The 22702-nt window shown below is 35.5% G+C and overlaps 2 protein-coding genes across 3 annotated transcripts; both read right to left on the bottom strand.

The window, feature by feature from the left end:
• Nucleotides 1-1185: 1185 nt before the first annotated feature.
• On the bottom strand, nt 1186-3625 carry LOC132119680 (period circadian protein homolog 2-like). 2 transcript variants are annotated; one of them, XM_059529855.1, is made up of 3 exons: nt 3437-3625; nt 2882-3032; nt 1186-1960 (listed from the first exon to the last, which is right to left on the bottom strand). In XM_059529855.1, exons 1-3 carry the CDS (start codon nt 3494-3496, stop codon nt 1944-1946), a joined length of 228 nt encoding a protein of 75 aa, XP_059385838.1. In that variant the 5' UTR covers nt 3497-3625; the 3' UTR covers nt 1186-1943. The 2 variants fall into 2 exon arrangements, with proteins under 2 accessions (XP_059385838.1, XP_059385837.1); XM_059529854.1 differs by having other exon boundaries at nt 2882-3625.
• A 605-nt stretch (nt 3626-4230) lies between these two features.
• LOC132119209 (period circadian protein homolog 3-like) lies at nt 4231-21775 on the bottom strand. The gene is made up of 21 exons (XM_059529001.1): nt 21667-21775; nt 17754-18242; nt 17473-17535; nt 16464-16621; nt 14729-14847; nt 13270-13471; nt 13077-13128; nt 12629-12768; nt 12381-12459; nt 11089-11195; nt 10848-11004; nt 10641-10749; nt 9653-9781; nt 9466-9574; nt 9239-9377; nt 8087-8208; nt 7828-8001; nt 7096-7356; nt 5702-6405; nt 4422-4596; nt 4231-4262 (listed from the first exon to the last, which is right to left on the bottom strand). Exons 2-21 carry the CDS (start codon nt 18077-18079, stop codon nt 4231-4233), a joined length of 3357 nt encoding a protein of 1118 aa, XP_059384984.1. The 5' UTR covers nt 18080-18242; nt 21667-21775.
• Between the last annotated feature and the right edge of the window lie 927 nt (nt 21776-22702).

The following is a 22702-nucleotide window of genomic DNA, read 5'->3' as shown; positions in this document are numbered from 1 at the left end:
GTACGTGCGCCTGCGTGTTCTCAGCTTTACGTGTCATTTTCAACGCTAGTGCACAAACTGTGGGCCTGATGCACTAAATTAGCAAAAAAAAGATATTTATGTTTGATTTTGGTAAAATAGTGTATTATTTATTTGTATATACCTGTACATGCTTTAAGCTTTGATGTAAATAAAGTAAATATGTTTAAAAAAGTTATTGTGTGCATACTATTTGAGAAAGTACTTACATTAAAAGGCTCGAAATACAAAAAGAAAATACTGAGGACTGTATTGGAGTCATTGTGGTCTTTTATTCATAGTTATCATGTGGTGTCAAAATATTTCCCTGAATTTGACACAAAATGGCTATTTTTCATAGTTTGTTGTATTTTGCACCTTTTTTTTCTCCGTAAAATACACTGGACTGATATTTACATTCTAAAAACTGTACAAAATGTATCTTTGATCACAAAACTGTACAGATCATAGGCTTTCTGTTGGGTGGGACTGACGGGTCAGTAATCGAGCCTCTGGCGGCTCTACAAACCATAAAGTAACGGAGTCTAATCTGACTTCAGGAACAGCACAGGAAACACAACGACATGTCAGCTCTGATGCAGATCAGTACAGGTTAATAAATAAAAAAAGACAAGAGGACAAAAACGAGGTTTGGAGAAAACAATACGGTAAACTGCACCGTTTTTTTTTTTAATTTTTAAAAAAAAATCTTTTTAGCTACTTTATGATGGATTTGAGAAGTTGAAATTAAGAATTTTTTTAACCCTCAGAAAAGGTACAAAAGCTGTCTCTGGGACAGTATCTTCTCAAAAGGTATTATTACGTAGCTTTGAGGTACTAATATGGACCCTGTAGTGGTAAATATTGTACAAAGGTGTAACGTTTAATAGGGTACTGTCCCAGTGACAGCTACTGTACTGTATAATAATATATACTATATTATAATAATACAAATTATTTTGTATTTTGACAATTAATCAGATTTTCCTCCCAAATTCACATGATGAAAATAAATGTCACAATGCCAACAATCATAATGATAATCCTTTTTTATACGCAAATTTATATAAATCTTTTTTTTTTTTTTGTGGTGAAATGTGCTATCAACCCAACAGACACAACAGAAAACTTTCTGTATATTCTCATTACACCATCACTGAGAGTTTTATACCAGAGCATGACATGGCCAGACATCATTCAAACACATGTATATTGGAAAAAATATTTGAAATTGAGAGAAGAAAAATAAACTCTGACAGAAAAACTTATTTAAGGCCTCATTCAAATTATTCATTTGGATTGGATGAAGTCAATAAGAATTGAAGATCTTTGTGCTCTGGACTAAATCTCATTCCTTTCCATTCGTAGATGCTGTTAGATTTTGGCGGTGAGTGCTAATGTTTTTATACGCATTATATATATATATCTGCGCAAGTGGTCAGGAAACTGGTTGCAGGGACTTCTTGGAGATCATAAACCCTCCTGAGCCAGCAAGATTCAAGATTCGGTAGCGGACACATTATTAATGAACAAAAACATTCGGCAACAGTCTAAAAAAAATATGAAGTACTCTTATGACACTACCCAATTATAGTCGGATATTCACAGCTGTCAGGGTCCATGGACTGTAACGGAGAACAGCAGAGAGAAATGCATGGTCATGTGGCGAGCGTCACTCAATGTCCGTCTCCTGCGAGTGTCCAAACTCACTCTGACGCGGTTTCATGTCCTCAGGAGGAGTTATGAGAGACTTGCACATGGATGCAGGTGTCTCTCTCTTCTGAAAGCAGAAGAATCCCTGAGTCCCAGAGGCCTGGAGGTCCAGCAGGGTCTGTGGTCAGGTGTCTGTGTTGGGTCTGATGTCCTGTGACGGACCGGAGCTGATAGGAGTGGGAGGGTTTGGACAGTCAGTCTGAAGATTCAGATTTTCACCCGGTTCCATGGTGTTACAACTCACACAACCCTAAAAAAATAAATAAATATATTAGATCATGATGAAACACAATAAAGATAGCAGCTGAATGATGCAAAGCAGCAGATCAGTATATTAGAATGATTTCTGAAGGATCATGAGACACTGAAGACTGGAGGAATGATGCTGAAAATTCAGCTTTGATCACAGGAATAAATTACAGTTATTTAATAAGAATTATAAAAAAAAAATTGACTGGATCTAACAATTGGTAGTAATAAAAATGTAAATCATATCATCATAACATATTCCACTGGTATAAAAAAAAAAAAAAACTTCTATCAAGTTAATCCTTGTAAAATATTTTCAATTCTAAATCATGAATTAATATTTGTATATATATAAGTTTAATAAGTTGCAACAAATGTATTCATTCATTAAACCTTTATTTCGGACATTTTATAAACACGGTTGAAAACCACATATCAAATAAATGTAAAATAAAACATTTAGCCTTATCTCCTGATGTGAAGGGGTATTATAGTCAACTAAAACTAAAAGTATAGAAATATTTTTGTTACTTGAAATAAAATATACACACACATGCGCATATATATATATATATATATATATATATATATATATATATATATATATATATATATATATATATATATATATATATATATATATATATATATATATATATATAATCCAGATACAAAATCTTCTGGCGATGAAGCACTTCTTTTTTTACTCAGTGCAGAATTTTTGCTTTATTAAATTCAGATCCAACCACTATTGAAAGTGCCACGTATGGAACAATGTGCATCATCCAAATCTGTCTCAAGATAAGATTTTATAATTGCTCTTCTGTTAATCAGCCATTTACAAATATGAAAGAATACGGCCAATATACTGGCCTATAACGTTGCATATGTTTGATACTGATGTAAATGAGGGGTTGTAGACCTGTGTGTTGATCTTCTGTGGGACGGTGTGCTGATGGATCCAGGGATGGACCTCGGCCAGCTCCTTCTTCTGGTCCTGGGTGAACCAGGGCTGCATGGGCTGCATCAGAACCAGCTTCTCCCGGTCTTCTTGAAGAACCTGGGCCTGATCCCTGCATGGATGTCCACACACACACACACAATAAAACTCACTTATGCTGCCTCATATGTTTGTTCGATGACACTCGACAGCACATTGATAGTGTTTAAACATCTAGGCCTGGCAGATTCGCCCTCTCCTCCGTCCATAATAAGGTGCTTGTGTCACCTCGTCAAGCTCTTTATCACGGGTCTCATTGTGTACCGTCACCTGGAGTCACCTACCTCAGGGCTGACGGTGCAATGAGACATTTAGCCTGATCAGAACTACCTCAGCGAGAGAGCCTGGAAGCGCTATCTCTTTCTCCTGTGGAAAGAGACGCTCAAATGGTCATGTTTCTCTCAGGTTTCTCAGAGGAATGAGCGGGAACCCAGGATTCAGAGGAAGAGAGAGCGAGAAATGTTTTGGGTCTGGTACCTGGGGCAGATCTGATAGGTCATCATGAGGGGTTCGGGCGTCTGCTTGATCATGCTCCATATCGGGTTGTCCTCGTTCTTTTTAAAGCTCGTATGCTCCTTGTCCTGGGCCTCCGCGGACTTGCGTGCTTTCCGCGATGTGTCCGACGAATCGTTGCTGGCGAAGTACTTGCTGCTATTGCTGCTGCCTGTGAACGTGAAACATTAGGGGTCAGTCTAATGAAACTTTTGTGTTTCACAGAAGAAAGTCATACAGGAACAAAATGATGGTGAGGAGTTCTGTTTTTTCTGCATTCAAATAATCTTCTGGAAGACGTTTATGTGGTGGAAAATATGTAACTAATCAAACACCATTAAAATAAAGATACTATTTTATGGTGCAAATGGCATTTAATAAATAATCAATGACTTTTTAAATTTATATTTTATGTCTGCAATTTTGTATGTGTTTGGCTTATGGTAAAGCACTATAAATTATTAATAAATACATTCACACCATGCCCTAATTTTATACATGGGGAAGAATCTATTTTTATTTTATTTATATTTGTATTGGTATTATATAGCTTGAGCATCAGCCATACACATTCAAAATTGCAGAAATATAATATATAATAAATGAAATGTTTATTATTATATCAATTAAATATACATTTTAACACAGTTTACACTATTTCACTCAAAACGTAAAAGTAAAAAATAACCCAAAACACCCTATATTATATATTTACATATTTATTACATTTAAAGTAATTTAATAATTTAAATATTACTTGAAAGTTTTGTTTTAAGGAATTACTGACTGACACAAGGATGAAATACCATTTCTGTTTAGCCAAAGCCAATAATCTCAAAGGACAGAAACAGTCCAACTAACTTACTACTAACTAATCTATCACTAGTTCAAACCCTAGATAGGTTGATCTATTATAGTTAAGAAAAAAAAAAAAAATATATGATGATGGATGGGTGATTTTGAACCGCACCGGTGTTAGAGCAGAGTCCCGAGCCGGAGCCCAGAGAGCCTCCCGACTCCCCGGAGCCACTGCCTGAGGCGTTGGAGCCGGTTCCTGAGCGGGCGTCCTCCTGTAGCAACTGGTCAAGCATTTCGCTGGAGGTAGAATGGGCATCCTGGTTCCCCGACTCGCTGGGAGCGTCCTCCTGTGAGCAGAGAAACACACAGCTGAAGTCATGCTGACTGAGCCAGTTCACCTCAGATCATAATTAATTACTTCTCTTGAAGGATAAAGCAAAACAAAAACAAAAGAAACAAAAATATGCATAATTGCTTAATTAAGGCCCTTTCACATGAAAAGTAGTTTTATATTCTATTTATCTATCTATCTATCTATCTATCTATCTATCTATCTATCTATCTATCTATAAATATATATCTATATACACTTAAATATTTTAAGAATATTAATAATATTTAATAAAATTACATAATTGGTACTTACTAATTACTAAGGCCCTTTCCAATTTTTATAAAATATGTACAGCATGTGAATTCATAAATATTGTAATTTTCTACGTAAAAAAAAAAAACTTTATATATTTTTAAATTATATTTTACTATTTTTTTTCATAATTATTATAATACCAGTATAAATTGACCCTTAATGCCTTTTAACATCAACTTTTGATGTTGAATGTATAATTCTAATGCATTTTACCTTTATATTGAATGCATTTTAATAATAATTAATATAATAACATAATTGGTCTCTTACAGCTTAACCACGTGAATGTTTACAAATATTTTAAATATGCATTTGAAATATATTCTAATATTTTACCTCAGTATATGTATTTTAATAATAAAAAATATATTGGTCTCTTAGGGCCCATTGAAGTGATTTCTTATAAGTATTTTAAACAAATTTTCCTTAAACATTAAGTATTTTATAAATAAAACAATTGATCTCTTACAACCCTTCCACATGATCCTTTTCATATTTTTAATATATTTGAATATTATACTTAAGTATTTAATAAGAATAAACTAAATAACAATTGGTCTCTCAATGCCATTTTATATTTATTTTTTCAATTTATTAAATAATTTTTTTTACATTTTACTTACATATTTTATTAACTATTAATATAATAACATATTATGGGGTCATAAAAACAGCATGCACCAACATTTTAATAAAATACTTAATGTACTAAATAAAATCGCTTCAGATGGAGTAAATCACGTCACTCCTCAGGTTAATTCAACTTCCCGAAACTACTGGAGTCTGATCTCAGCTGGTCTCACCGCTCTGGCGTGGTGCTCATGCAGACTCTCTGGACCGGTGCTGTTCTGGGCTTCGGTGGGTTTGGTCAGCTCCTCCTGGAGTAAGTTCAGCTGGATGGGCGAGCTGGAGCGAGAGCTGGAGAAGAGTGCTGTAGGTTGTGCTGCATCAAGGTCTTCCCCAAACCAAGGGGCAGGTATCGAGTCGACCTCCGCTGAGGCCCCCGGGGGCATCCCAGCTCCTGTGACGCTGGACCCTGGAGGATGCTCCTGAGATGGAGACCCATGTGGCATGTGGCCACCAGGCGGGATGTAGCCACACATATTAAAGGGAGGCTGGGGAACGACTCCAGGTGCCAGGACAGGCATCCCCTGAAGATACATGCCATTGTTGCCGGGGTACATGGGGTAACTAGGAAGCAGGACGACCATCATGGGATGCATGGGTTGGAGGTTCTGGACACCTTGGTCAGGCTGGACCACCATGGGCTGCTGACCTGCACCGAGCACAGTGAAGTAAGGGGCCGACTGCATTGGCACTGCAATGGGCGGCACAAAGCCGATGTTGGATGGCTGGGGCTGAGACGACTCTGAGGACGGCCAGGAGGAATGAGGCGCTCCTGTGGGTCTGGGAAGTGACCAGTAGTTGCCCGGCTGGGAGCCGTAGCTGTCAGACGAGTTTTCTGGTTTGGGCCGCTTGTGCTTGTTTGGCGGACGCACAACATCAGCTGAGAGTAGATGTGAAAGTAGAGTTAATGCTACAGCCAATGTTATCCCAATCAATAAATAAATTATGATTACATTTTATATATATATATATATATATATATATATATATATATATATATATATATATATATATATATATATATATATATAAATACACACACAAACACACACACAACACAATATTTTACTTAAAATGTCACAAAAAAAAAAAAGAAGTAAAACACCAATTATATAAAAATGTTAAATTAAACTAATAATATCAATTATAATCATTTGTATTAATAATTAATATTACATAATAAAAATATAAAACAAAAAAATATGGACTAATAACTTTGTGCTTTGTATATTTCAATAAAGTATTAAATTATTATAAAAAATATTTCATTATTGGATTTTCCAACAATATTTATTAGCACACTGTTAATATGTAAAGTTTTTCTTTACATTTACAGATATAAAATAACTATATAAAATATATATGGTTTTAATAATAGAATCAAATGAATAATTTATATGCAGCATTAATCTTAGGTTGCTAGATAGCTTGTTCTTATAAGTTGCTCCAGACACTTTTATCTGAAGCAACTAACAAAAGAAGAACATGACAAGCAATAGACTGATAAATAACAACAGATAGCACACACACACCCGACAACACACACACACACACACACACACACACACACCTCTGTGATGAGAATGGGCCTTGCTGCTGTTGTCCTGCTGGAGGTAGGAGCTGTAAGGACTCTGCAGGATACGATGTTGGAAACGATCTACGAACTGCTGCTCCTCCTTCTGGGTGTGGGCCGACAGCACCTCTTTAGTAAGACCCAACACGAGTAACTCCTCCTGAGCCGCTGAGGAGGTGCTGGGGGCGGGGCGTGCAGGAGTGGGGGCGGAGTCTGTTGGTTCACTCCCCATTGGAGCATCTTCTAAAGCAGTGACCTCTAGAGGAAGACAAGCGGCAGATGCAGGTGTTAAACGGTGTTTTTAAAGGGATAGTTCACTAAAAAGAACCAGTTCAAAAGAATGATTCGTTCATGAATTGGACACCTCTATGAACCGTTTGCCTGAGTCTCTGGATTACAGGTAATAATGCAGTAAATAATGTTCAGTTTCTTGCACTGACTGATAGTTTCACTTCATAGGAGCTCAATAATTCTCCAGGAGCCACAGGTATTCATTTTGTGCTCCTTGATACACTTTCAAATTCTCAGACTACCGCTTGCATTTACAACATTCACCAAGGACCACAGTTTCAGCTAAAAATCTTCTTTACTGTTTTACTCAAGAAAACAAGTCACCCACATCTCGGATGGCATGAGAGTGTGCAAATTAACAGCAAATTCTAATTGGGTGAACTATCCCTTTAAATACAGTTTAAGTGGCCAAACACATTTTGGGTCACTGCAACTCACCCGACTCGGGCTGTGGGACGTGCACTATGGTGCTGCTGTAACTGCACTGACTGGTGACGGACACCACGCTCATGGCTTCTGTGGATATTGTAATGTCTGTGAGCGGCGCTCCCACCACCGCTGCCGTCGTAACCGAACCCGCAGACACCTGGCTGTCCAGAGCACCAGCGCCCTCTGCAGGAGAAAGACAATCATCAGGATCTGTGCTGGGTTTTAGGAGGATACAGACCCGGTTGGAATGGACCTTGAGAACTCGTACCGTCTTCATGTGCGGCCGCTGTAGGTTTGTCTTCCTCAGACATGGAGGATGAAGATGACGTAGTTATGGACAGAGATTCGCTCTTTCGCTTCAGAGCAGACGTCGCACAGCTCTCCAGATATCTAGAAGAAGAAACAAACCTCTTTAAATAGATCTCAGGCTACACTTAAAATTAATGATAATACCCACAAAAAAAAGTTTCTAATTGTTTCTAATGTTTTTATATTTTTTTTAGAAATGAAAAAATTATTATTAGAATTATTATAGAAAATGTATTTCATTATTATTTTATATTAATATTAAATTAAATAGATAGTATATTCATATTACACACATACACACACATATTAATATATATATATATATATATATATATAATATATATATATATAAATGTGTGTGTGTGTAATATTAATAATATAATATCTATTTATTTTAATATTAATATAAAATAATAATAATAATAATAATGATATATTCATATGATATTGTTTAAAAAAACCGAATTATTATACATATATATATATACATATATATATATATATATATATATATATATATATATATATATATATATATATATTTATATAATAGATATGACTACACTTTTATTTAAAATGTAAACTACTTACTTTGAATTTCCAAAATAAAAAATAACTACGTTATATAAAGCATTTATAGTTTTTATATAATATTATTTTACGAAGTTGCATATTTAAATTAAGTTAATTACAACAAACAAATTACTGACTTTTCTGGATTATCCAGTAATGGATAACACTGTTAATGAATACACTGTTATTTCAAATGTAATCTTCTATCATATATATATGTATATACACATACATACATATACATATACACATACATACATATATAAAAAATAACAATATAAAATATACAGAAAGAATTGACTGCATATTTAAAATATTTATTCAGTGATTATTATTATTAAACTTTTTTATCCAAAAACCTAAACCTTTTTCATATATATATATATATATATAAATACATATACAAACAAACAAACAAACAAACACACACACACACATATATATATATAAATAAATAAATAAATATATACATACATATATATATATATACATATGCATATATATATATATAAAATGATCCCGTGTCTGTTAGCTTCACCTGATGATGCTGTCCACACAGTTGATCTGCTGGTAGGATGGGATGTGTGGTTGTTTCCGGGCTTCTAGAAGAGACTGCTTTAGATGATCTCTAATTCCCAAACCCTGACTGGCATTAGGATAAACGCCTGCTGCCGCCACTGATGAAAACAAATATAGTTTAAATATATTACACCTTGACCAAGTCATGAGATGACTGTAGTAAGATGTAGAGAACATATTCCAGACCTGCAGTGGCTGGTCCTAAAGGTGTGAGCTTCCTCCGGGAGTCCAGATACGCCTGCTGGCCCCAGTTCTTCACTTTACTGACATCAGCACAAAACCGCTGCAATGTCATCTACAATACACAAGATCGCTCGTTAGGTCCAGTCAAACCAACATTCATATGTGACTTTACAAGCACTTTCAGGCATACTCGTTCCCTGTGCGAATCCTCCCAGAGGTTTCCATTACTGTCGCTGGACGAGGCCACGCTGATGTGTTGCTCGTGAGAGCCGTTACTAGCCAGACTGCCATAGCCACTGGATCCATTATTGTGTACAGGCTGAGTGAAAGACAGATATGATTAAAATACAAACAAGCAGCTCAAATGTGCTTAGCGACTGTAGCAAAGCCACATATGAAGCAGTGTTATATACTACCATAGATATTATTTTTTTGTTGAATTCAAATTTGTATTTTTAAAATTTTTAATTTTATTTCAGCTTAACCATTTCCATTAACAAGGGTTTTTTTTTTTTTTACATTAATTTTTTTTATATAGTTTGTGGACTGACTATTTTCATATTTTAGATTGCCGTCATCTTGCTCTAATTAAAGGAAGACAATACACATGACATTTTTTAAAAAGCTTTTCTTTTGAAAAGTGCTTTCCTAGAACTGTTTTGGATAGGATAAAAACGAATGATTTTAGTTTTTAATGAGTTTACATCTTTTATGTAATTTGGGTCTGTTCCTCGTACAAAGAGATCCACGCTAAACTATTCAAAAACATTTGTCTGGAGACAGAGAGATTTTTATGTTTTTGAAAACAAAGGCCAAGGCTGCATTTATTTGATTCAAAACACAGCAAAAACAGGAAAATTGTGAAATATTAATGTAGTTTAAAATAAACTGTTTTCTATTTTAACATATTTTAGAATGCAATTTATTCCCGTGATGCAAAGCTGAATTTTAAGTATTAAATCTTCATCAGCCATAATTCCAGTGTCTGGTCTCGCATGATTTTTGCTGCTTAATATTTTTGTGAAAATCATGATGTGTTTTTTTTTCAGGATTCTCTGATGAATACAAAGTTCAAAAGAACAGCATTTATTAGAATTTTTTGTAACATTATAAATGCCTTTACTGTCACTTTTGACCAACTGGCCTGCTAAAAGGCTGCTAATGTAGCTCGCCCTCACCTGTAAGAAGAGCTTGTAGATCATGGCTTGCAGCTCTTTAACGTCCTCACACATGACTGGCTGCACGGGTTTACTCAGTGCAGAAAAAACATCCTCATTCAGAGGTCCACTACAGAGAAGACATACAAAAAACAAGTGCTTCTGTATGAGCAAATGTCAGTGCTTGGATACACAACACAACTGGTGCACTGAAAAGCCGGCACTTACGTGCGAACTTTGTGCCTTCCGATGATGAAGGCCACTTTACGGCTCCAGGGGTTGATGAAGCTGGACCAGCTGGAGTCCAGGGTGACGTAGTCCCCGTTCTGACACTGGAACCGGACGGGTGAGTGTTCAAACGGAGGCTGGCCCGCGTACTTCAGAACTGAAGGGATCAAGACCAATTTAATGAACACCTTATTATTACAAGACTGCTAAAGACTTTACGATGTAGCTGTAACGGATGTACTTCTGCGGTGCATGGACAGCATGAGCAGGCGGTCGTCTGGATGCAGGCAGGTCAGAAATGAGGTACCGATCAGGTCCTGAGGGAGGTAACCGAGCAAAGGCACCGCACTGTGGACACACAAACAACTAATACATGAAGAATCACTTACCGCAAGAAAATGCATTTGTTTCAAGTGTTTGCCCCTAAAATGCTCGTCTTTTGCTACCGATTAAACATGATGTTCGAAAAAAGTCCAAGTCGTTATTTTTAAGAAAAAGAACAGAATAACAAGATATCAAACTAATGTGGTTGACAAACCTAGAACTACTTCACAGTCGTGTGGTTATAAAAGGGTCACCGCAACACCTGGTCTTTACTGAACATTACGTGTTTCTTTGGTAAACAGCCATGTCAGAAATCAGGAACTTCTGACAGTCTGACAGTTACTTACTAAATATATTATATACACAGAAAGAAACAATGATTAGAGTTGAATTTATCATTATTATTAAATTTTTAATTCGAACAGGCATCAAGACAAACACTGTGATAATTTGATGATATCAACTCAACGTGTGCAACATATTTTCTAGTACTACTAGCACTACTAATACGCTGCTCTATGGAGGCCCGTTTCCGCCACTGAATAAAAAATAAAACAAGGTTATTGTGACTTTTTATCTCACAATTCTGACTATTTTTCTCAGAAATGCGAGTTCATGTCTTGCAATTCTGACTTTATAACACGCAATTGCGAGTTATGAAGTCAGAATTGTGAGTTATAAAGTCAGTTATAAAGAACGAAATGTGTGATATAAACTCACAGTATGAAAGCCCGTTTCCACCACTAAATAAAAAATAAAACAATTGCGAGCTATAAAGTCATAATTATGAGATTTAAACGAGAAAAAAAAACTAAAAAGAGTCAGAATTGGGAGTTTATATCATGCAATTCTGACTTTATAACTCGCATTTTTTTTTTTTTTTTATTTAGTGGCAGAAACGGGCTTCCATACTGCTCAGCCATACTCTGTGCAACATAATATTGCAACATAATACAACATAATATTATATAATATTATATAATAATATACTGATCAGCTTTCCTCGTGCAACATATTATTTTCAAATAGCAATACTACTACAACTACTACTAATAATGTGGTACTTTGTGCTTTACTCCATGCTACATATTATTTTTTAAATAATAACAACAATAATAATAATAATTGTATTATTTGAACTCATAACTATTCGCCAAAGCTGCTGATTCCTTTACTTGGCTCTTGTGACTAAAGGTGAAAATCACTCACCGGTCATCCACTTCTAAAAAGACACAGCCTGGTGAATGAGTCGTGCTGAATATGCGCTTGTCCATGGGAATGCGAGGGGCTGGAGAGAAAGCAACAAGCAAAAAAATTTAATAAAAATAATCATGATTAAATCAGAAAGCCAAAAGTAAAAGCAAAAAAGACAAACAGGTAACATACTGAGGTCATGTCTCAAAGTACTATACTAATGTTTAAGAACGTGACGGGGTGAAAGGTCACACGGCTCGTACCCTCATATCCTGAGATGATGCGTTCGGCCAGGGCCAGACAGCATGGCTCTTCCTCTGCGCTCGGTCCCCGAACCTTCAGCAGGTATGGAGTGATCCGGAAAGGACTATAACACATCTCTCCATCTCTATCTTTCCCTCCTCTGAACACAGACAGACACACACACACACACACACACACACACACACACACACACATAAAACGTTCAAAAATATTATCAGTCTGACTCCACTGACAACAGAGAGTAAAAACCAAACTAAACCGAATTGGATAATGATTCTTACACGAGTACATGATATTGTACGGTATAAAGGGCTATATAAATACATGCATTGTGATTTGACATAATGAGATGATCAGATGAGAATGAGTAATGATGCTGTATAGACTGCAATTTAAAAGTCCACAGGAAGTCGAAATGAAATCATAAATGAGGTGAAACACACTCACCTGATTCGACAGAAGAAGGACTTGACCTGGGCGCATTCAAACAGAACCGCCGCTACAGAGAGACAAAGACAAAAAGTTTTTTATTACTTTAATAAATGCATGATTTTGCATGATTAAATTTACATGCAATATCAGCGAAATGCTTCCTAGCTGGAGCTTTAAACTGAAATGTTACAGTTCCAGAGCATCTCACCGCTGTCTGTGCCCACATTCCAGGGCGGCAGTCGTGGCTGCGCCGTGTGTGAGTAAAACACGTTGACATCCTGATGGTACAGCAGCTCCACGAACTTGGCAGATTCCAGAAACTTCCTCTTGCAGTGAAGCACGCTGGAGGCCTGTTCAGACACGTGAACCACCTTCCCAGAAGCCAGAGAGAAGACCACCACAAACGTGTCCTTAGAAAACACAAGAGAACGGTCCGTGAACACCACGTACCCACATTAAAGGGCTAGCTCACCCAAAAATGAAAATTCTGACATCATTTACTCACTCTCAAGTTGTTCAAAACCTGTGTTTATTTACAGATATTTTACAGAACGCTGGAATACTATGGAAGTCAATGGCTACCAGCAACTGTTTGGTTACCAGAACATCTTTAATGTTCAAATGATGAATAAACTCATTTAGGCTTGAAACAACCTGAGGATGAATACATTTCATTATCCCTTTAAGGCTAGAAATCACAGGTGAATAGGGTAAAAAATAAAATAAAATACAATTTCCAGATATCACCCAATTGATTGATTACATTAAGAATTGCAATATCAGTTTTATTTTTAATTGTACATTTTCTGAAATGTTTACATATACATTATCTATTTAAATATGTACCAATTTGCATACCTTTCCAAAACAAAGCTGAACACTGGATATAGCCAGGTTCAAAATCTTTCATTTTTATGTCATATTAGAGTCCAAGATTTTTAAAAAGGGCATTTTTAATATCTCTTTTTATCACTGTCTTTTAAAACAGACAATACTGTGTCAACAGACAGAAAAAAGGACATTTTCTCCATGTCTTAAGGAATTAAATAATATAGGCCTATGAACAACCCGGAGTCCTTTTAGTATCACTGAAATACCATTATAGTTTTTGTTAATATTTTTAATTAGATGTTTTCTTTCATGCTCATTTTAGTAGTAATATATATAATTTGTGTCATCTCTAAATACGTCTAGATATTTATTATTATTTCAGCTTTAGTTTAAGTTATTTTAGCACATCAAGTTAAACTAAATATATTACATATTAACATTTATTTTATTTCAAGTAGTGAGTTATTTATTTACTTTTATGGTTTTAGTTTTCATTTTATTTTTAGCCAACTATAATAACTTTGAAATAAGGACATTCCGAATAAAGATATAGATAGAAATAAAATCATAAAGTTTGGTGTACATAAGTGCTGCTGCAATGGAGTTTTCAGACTTTTGGAAACCTTTATATATAGGTCTTGTAATTAAAATCTACAGATGCGAAAATAGATATAAGTGCAAGTGTATTTTGGATGTTTTCTATCCACTAGTGTGAACATGCCAGATGGCCCAAAACCTGTGACCAGTGCATGAAAAATTGCACTGGTCTGCACAGTGCATATTTTGCCTGTAGTGTCTTGCATTAAGGCTTTCAGAGGAAACGGAGCAGGACATACAGTGTTTTTCGGCGTGTGTTCTGATGTGATTCCCTCCAGATCCTCCAGCGTGCACACAGTAGTGTCTCGTCTCTCCTCCAGTCCGGAGCTCATTAGTAAGTTGTAGTACTCGCTGTTTGCTGCAGGAGGCGTCAGAGGAAGAGTAAAAATGAGCCACAATCTAGTTAATCAGTTTAATCAGTGTTTGCTTTAACAACAGAGCAGGTGGCTCACAAGAGACCATGCCTTATATTACATAGCATTACATCATAGACTGATTACTGACATTTATTTCAAGTGATGGCAAACAGAAATAAACAAACACATGCACTATTAATACTACTTATACAGATTTGATAAAAAAAAAAAAAAATGCATAATGATTAAATCCTTTAAAATATTACCAAAATATTACACTATAGTTATTGTTTCTACATGAACTCAATGCAAAACCTTTTTTCTGCAAAGCTGCCAATAATTTATCACAAAATTGCAGTACATTCTGCAAAACAAAACACAAGTTTGCAGAACTTGCAGCAAACCTATAGCAACACAACAACGGTTATTTTGCGAAAGCAATTGTGTAAGTGAAAATATGAACCTGCTGCACATTTAAAACAAAAATTAAAGAAAATGACAAATATGCTGAAGGGTTCTTACACTTCTGCAATTTCTTGCATTAAAACAATCCCTCCATGGTGTTTTAGCAGATTTCCTTGCATAAGCGACATTACAGAGTGGAATTTTTAAACGGAACTTTTGCAAGTGATAACTGTAGTCTATAGGACTTTCTTCATGCATATCAGATTTTTATTTTATTTGATTTATTTTTAACAACCATACATTATTACGAATGATTCAGCAGAAAGTTTCTTGTGTTCTGGTGTCTGGTATTGTAGCAACGATGTCATCAGAACACCTGTTCAGGTTCAATGAGGACAACATTATAAACTAAATATAATGAAATAAAGATTATTTTTTTTATGAGAAGTTTAGATTTTTATTAGATTTAAATTTTATTAGAAGCTCATAATCACGTTTCATCTGAAATAAAATATTACGTTTCGGTCTTTAACATTTTCAGTTTACTATAAAGTTTGTTCAAATAGCCCAAACATTCAAAACAACATTTTTGGATTCTGTTGGTTACGAGAATCTGTTCCCCAAAAACCAGGAAATACAACTCTACCACATTCCAGCGTGTTGAGTTTGACGATAACTTAACGCCATGACGCACATGATGACCTCACGCAGAAGCTATCAGTATCTGCCCACATCATCCTAACACAGGCATTAAACTGTAAGAAGTATCTGATGCAACGACAAACATGGGAAAGCGTTGATGAATGAAAGCAGTACGTGCATGAACACCATGAACAGATTCAGCAGGAGTTTCCTGCTAGCGAGCGGTTAGGACCTGGACGCGCCCTTCCTGCAGTCACAGGCTGTTACATAAACACAGACTTAATGTGCCCTGCCGTTCTGACAGGAGTCACTCTAGTGGCTTCATGCTTTGAGAAGATGCCAAAAGAGGTGGATGGGTGTCCTGGTATTCTCTACATAATGAGGACCTAACAAGGACATTTTTTTGGTCTCCTTGAGGAAAAAAGCTTGTAAATAATACAGAATGAAGTTTTTTGAAAATCTAAAAATTGTGAAAGTTTTGTGTGAGGTGTAGATTTAGCGGTAGGAGGATGGAAAATACAGAAAATACACCTATGAAATGTCCCCATAAAGCATGGAAGTGTATGTGTACCTTGTACTTGTTTGACACAGTTCAGTGCGTAGTTGAGTGCCTCCACAGTACTGGCTTTACTGCGGCTTCTCTTCTCTGACGGCAGCCGTTTCTTCATCTCCTGCACCGTCTGCATCATCTCTCGGTGCGTCTGTTCACGCCCATGCTCCGTCTGCTCACTGCACATGCCACATAAGAAAATAACTAAATGATGACTAAAGTTGAAAGTATGAAATACTAAGATATAACTCTGAAATAAAAAGTTGACATTTTTGACATTATTGTGACTTTTTATATCATATATTATTTCTTATATTTTTTTTTATAACTTTTTGTCAATTTATCTAATAATTGTGACTTATAAAAAGTCATAATTGTAACAAAAAAAAAATCTAAATTTATCTCATTTTCAACTTAAGTCATAACTATGATACAAAGTATGATTTTGCTATATGATGGTAATAGGCTTCTATAGTTTTAATAGCTATATGTATGTTGAAATTATTTACTTTTAATGTTATAATTATGCTTTTTTTTATCTCATAATTTCTACTTTTCTTCTACATGATGTCCCTTTTGACTCTTTATTTAAAGTTAAAAAAAAAATGAATTCTCAATGTTATATAGATATTTTATCTCATCATTTTGACTTTTTGTGTCAGAATTATGATTTAACAAAGTGTGATTGTTATGTGGTCAAATTTTCTAATAATTTCTGTCAATTTATCTCATAATTAACCTGGTATGTCAATTTCGACTTTTAATCTAATAAAAACTCATATAATTATATATTATAATTTCAACATAAATATGAATTTTTATAATCTTTTTTTAATTCTTATTCTTATTGGTTTACAATAGTATGATTTTGTTTTCTTATTTGGCGGAACTGGGCTTCCATAGTTCTAATAACTTACATAGGTTAAGAAATTAACTGATAAATTAAAAGACTTCACTATATATTTATAATACCGTAAATAGGTTACTGTAAAATTCAGTTGTTTGACAAAGTTGTAGTGAGTTTGTTTACCTGCACTCTGTGTGATGAGCGCTGTGAAAACTGGACGACGTGGAACCAGTGGCAGATTTTGAGCTGAACACAAAGAGATGAAGCAGCACTTGATTTAACCAGAAGTCTAATATTACACTCAATCATGTGGTTGCAAATCTCATTTAGAAATGAGTTTTCAAAGCAACCGATCCCTACCTTTCAAATCAGGAAGAAAGAAAACAAAAGTGGAGTACTCATAGTTATGTGTTTGTTCAAATCACTAACCTTCAGCATGAGCTTTATAATTGTGATTCTTGTACCTCTTGGTGCTTCCAGGGCTGCAGTTGGCCGAGGAATGATGATGTCGTGAGCCTCCGACGCTGGAGTCGTGAGCGCTGTTCATGTCCACATCCTCGTGCGTATGCTCTCCTCCGCTCTCCTCACAGCCTGCTGAACTCTCCCCTCTGCTGCTCCTTACTCGCTGCTCCTCGGCTTCCTCCTCCTCACCTGAACCCGATCCGGACCCTGATCCGCTGGTCCCGGGGTCCTGTCCTCTGTTAGCTTGGTCTGTCTGTTCCGAATGCTTGCTGGAGCCTGGAGAAGAGTTCTCCTCTTCTCCATCGAGAAAGCCGTCTCCTCCCGGCATTTCCCACAAGTTCTCCTCGGACCGCTGCCCACCTCTACTGAAGCTCTGATCCAGAATCTAGATGCTCCGATGACTTTGTCCACATTAAAAATAAAGGTCTATAGAGAAATCCATGGGGATGATGTTTGACTAGCTGGTAACATACAGTCTTCCACTGAAAGAACTGCAAAAGAAACACAAATACTTTAAATGTCAGAACCACTAAAAGTGTGAGTGTGGGCATGTTTTTGTGACATATCAGGACACAACTCTGTATAATAACATGGGTATGACACAGGTATTACAAGAAGAGGGTGACTTATGAGGACATAACCCATGTCCCCATTTTTCAAAACGCTTATAAATCATACAGAATGAGTTTTTTTGAGAAAGTAAAAATGCACAAAGTTTCCTGTGAGGGTTAGGGTTAGGTGTAGGGTTGGTGAAGGGCCAGAGAATATACAGTTTGTACAGTATAAAAACCATTACGCCTATGGGATGAACCCACTTTTCACAAAAACAAACATGTGTGTGTGTGTGTGTGTTTATATATATATATATATATATATATATATATATATAAATCTCTCTCTCTCTCTCTCTATATATATATATATATATGTGTGTGTGTGTATATATTTAATATATTTTATTTTAGATATTTCAATTGAACATTTAGAAATATTTAATATATTTGATTTCAAATTCATTAAATATATTGCATCATTTTGTGTATAATGAAATAATGTTTATTCTAATATATAATATTTAACAAAAATATTTTTTTTTTTTTGTTACACTTTTTATTTACCCAGAAATTGCTTTTTTGTGCTAATTTTCATACTATATTTTAGCATTTGAAGCTCTACAATTTTTTATTTGGAAAGTATGTTTTCTCTAACTTTTTACAGTTTATATTCATTGAAATATAATTTGAACATGATATATCAATATGATGCATTATGCTTTTTAGAGGAGGTTACATAAATTGCCCAGGACAAAATAAGCAAGAAAACAACAAATTCACCACATTACATCTCATAAACGACTGGAATTATTGTATTATGAAGATGAGGTGTTGTTTTGCACATGCAGCACAAGATGGCTGAATGTGAACATAATCACATCACGCTCAAGAACAACCCAAAAGCCTGATGGCGCTTTGGACAAAGATGACCAATGAAGTGTATAAAAAGTTTATCTTTGTCCAAGGTGCTTCATAAGTACATTTATTACAGGTGAAGTGACCGAAGATCTCTGTAATGCTGGACATCAAATCTTTCATCCAACAACCATCAGACTACATTTTTTCAATTTATGCAGATCATTTTATTATTTGTCAGACAAAAACTGGAAGTCAGATTACATATAAGTATACACCAAAGTATCATATTTTGGGTAATCAATTTGTTCTGGCTTCACAAACATCACTAAGTAATACCAGGTAATTTTCTGCATATACTGGGTACTCTTGTTTGGACACACGGTGCTGACGTCTCACAGGGCCGTGACCTGTCTGTGTAACGACTGCTGTCGTTTGTACAGAAACTCTGACGCAGTCATTCTCTAAATAGGCTGTGTCAGAGTAGGACTAGGTCAGGTATTAAAACTCGGGTTTTAAAAATGACAAAATAGACTTCATCTGAACTTCATCTGTGCATTATTCAGACAGACCTCTCTGCTCATTTTAAAACACACAGGCTTCGGTTATAAATATAAAAATACCAAATAAATTAAAAATATGTGTGTATGTTGTGTATATATATATATATATATATATATATATATATATATATATATATATATATATCTGCATGGCTATTTGGGCAACTTTGAGTAAGAAACTCAAAACAACTCAAACAGAAAGCCAAAAATGCAATTCAGCAGAACAGGGCGGCAATCTGTGCTTTCAGTAAATATGCATCATAATTATGTGATTATATAATACTGGTCATGTATGCACATACAATTCTATGTCATTCATGTTTATGCAACACTGTTTCTTTATCTCATGTCTTTACTACAAAAAAACATTATCAGATATTTTGCAAAGGTTATAATCTTTACAGACCCTACATCTTACTGTTAACAATAAAATGATACATGTATCTTTACTTTACTCATTTTTACACAGTTAAAAGCTAAGATAAGCTGATGCATGTCCTCAGGTTACACAGACCAGATATAATGAAACTCCTTGTGTTCTGGTGAATCAGCTGTATGGGAAACAGCACTGGGACCCCAAAAAGGATTCAACAGACAAAAAGAAGGATAACTAGATTTGAAGCAGAAGTGTGTCATTTCTGGAAAAGTAAAGACTTTTCAAACAGGTTTCCCAGATAGTACTGCTCTAAACACATTCAGTGCTGCTGTTGGTATTGTGCTGGTTGTATTTACAGCAATTTTTACAGCTACCTTGACCAGATTTCTGAAATGAAAACCGGGGACATTTCCCAGTGTTCAAAATATCATTGATATCTCGCTTTTGATTATCTACAAATTAAAAGACGGGGACAATATATCTGTGCATGTTTTTGTTTTTTTAATTGTTGTGGGTTACATATATTAATATGACAGCTCCGGTCGGGGACACAACACCAAAACAGGGATGTCTGGTCACCCTAGCTTATGCATTCCACCATCAGAAAAATAATTACACAAGTTCACATGAATGTAACATGTATGTCTCTAACACTCAGACCCTCAACCCTGGTTTGTGATACATCTGCTGATATTTGGCAATTATTTGACTTTCTTTAAAGGATGATATTGCTGATATTTGGCCACTTGTTACCTACCCGGACATGCCTGATTAACAGTGCCAGTTTCATTGATATCTTGATATGGTGCGGTTTCTCGAAGTATGAAATTTTAGTAAATATTGGATGAAAAATTTCAAAGCTTAAAAAAAAAAAAATTCAAAGTTGCATTAGGCTGCATTCGCATCCACCCTGCTCTCTAATTGGTGGCATCATCCATGAGAAAATCCATAACAGTTGACCACACATTTCCAAGCCTGTGTGTAACCTGATTCTCAAATGAATATTAGGCTGGTTTAAATAGGATACAGGAGGTTAATCACAATTATTATCAAATTTTCAATAATAAATAATAACAAAGTACTTTACAGGCTCATTCGCAAAACTCCTAAGTTCTATAGAACCACTTTAAGAAAGTAAACACTAATAATAACTCATTGTAGCTCATGGAAATGTATATAATGATTATTTCACAAGACAATATTTTGATATTAAGCAACATACCTCCACTATCACACTTGGCCTATTCACACATCAATTAAGATTCACCTGAGTAAAAACAACAACAACAAAAAACACCCTCTATAGTTTCCACATTCATAACAAACCCACTAGACAGAATATATTGTGATATTGTGATACTGATGCTCGCCCCCGCCACTGCACATGCACGGCCACGAGTCTACTTACAGAAAGATATTCACCTAATTCCCTCTGTCTGACCTAACTAAGATGAAAAAACATAAAAGTCTAAACGAAATCAGTAATTTAATTTAGCAAATGTCAAGTCAGATGGGCGGTGCGTATGTAGATAATTAATAACGAAATTATAATGTGGTATAGGCCTACCTTAAATCGTAGAAGTCTTGACGTATTAAAACATCACAGCACTATTATATATATATATGTTTCGTGCGCATGAGATGCGTTAAACATGAGTACTTACTTGCTGTTTATGTTCAATAATCACTTGCTCCAGTTCCTCGTGCGTCCCTCCATTACTCCTCCGGAACGCAACACATCAGCCCCACGTGAGTCTGGCCGACCGGAGCCACGCCTTCTCGACTCCCATTGGTCGGAGCGGCCTCCCACCGTGACAGTCTGATTGGTCAATGGGCGTGGTCATGACGCTAGTCTAGCCGAGGATGCGGCTGGACTCACGTGTATGACCATGTTATACAATCAATGAAAACAATGGCGTAGCAGTGGAGATATCGCGTTGTAACGAACCGTTTTAACAGCTTAAATCAGATCACACATCGTACGGGGGGATTACTTGTGTTAAATAACTAAAAAACGTAAAATATCATCATTTGCCATCACTACATGGGCACATACGTTCATACATTTCGCACAGGGTTAAGCGCGTGAACGGACACGCGCATTCGCAGCGCACCAAGTGCATATTTATTTTTACGCGGACGAAACCTGCAATGCTATTATGATTTCTGAGTCTTGAACTTGCTGTTAAACATGTCAATGAAAAGCGTAACATTTTGTAAGCAGATCAATGACGGTAGGATCTGCACTAACACTAGAACAGAAAATACCACGTTTGTTCATTTGAAATATACTGCTGAATGATAATTTATGACTGTGGCTGATATACAGACATTCAACTTTTTTTTTTTTTTGTTGCCAATCGATTATTTTGTATTTCTTATATATTTTACTTATCAGTTTGTTTTTGTCACTTTATAGTGAAGAATATTATACATATTAAATTAAAATATAACATTATATATTTATATCTCAACATCTGTACATGCACTAAAGGCACTGTTAGTGCATTTTTGTCAGTTTAAAGGGACATTAAGGAAATTAAGTTTGGATTGAGTCTTTATTAACCGATAGACAGATAGATAAGATGGAAAGAGACTCACAA

The sequence above is a fragment of the Carassius carassius genome, chromosome 38 (assembly GCF_963082965.1).
Source record: "Carassius carassius chromosome 38, fCarCar2.1, whole genome shotgun sequence".
NCBI classification, from domain to species: domain Eukaryota; kingdom Metazoa; phylum Chordata; class Actinopteri; order Cypriniformes; family Cyprinidae; genus Carassius; species Carassius carassius.
This window is presented reverse-complemented; position numbering and strand designations above follow the sequence as displayed.

Coding starts and splice junctions, on each gene's coding strand:
- LOC132119680 (XM_059529854.1), bottom strand. CDS start 2,986: ATGCAGCCCATGCAGCCCTGGTTCACCCAGGACCAGAAGAAGGAGCTG. Junction 1,961..2,881: donor CACAGAAGATCAACACACAG/GTCTACAACCCC, acceptor TTATTTTTTTAG/GGTTGTGTGAGTTGTAACAC.
- LOC132119209 (XM_059529001.1), bottom strand. CDS start 18,079: ATGCCGGGAGGAGACGGCTTTCTCGATGGAGAAGAGGAGAACTCTTCT. Junction 9,378..9,465: donor TTTAGGACCAGCCACTGCAG/GTCTGGAATATG, acceptor TGTTTTCATCAG/TGGCGGCAGCAGGCGTTTAT. Junction 8,209..9,238: donor TGTGTGGACAGCATCATCAG/GTGAAGCTAACA, acceptor TTCTTCTTCTAG/ATATCTGGAGAGCTGTGCGA.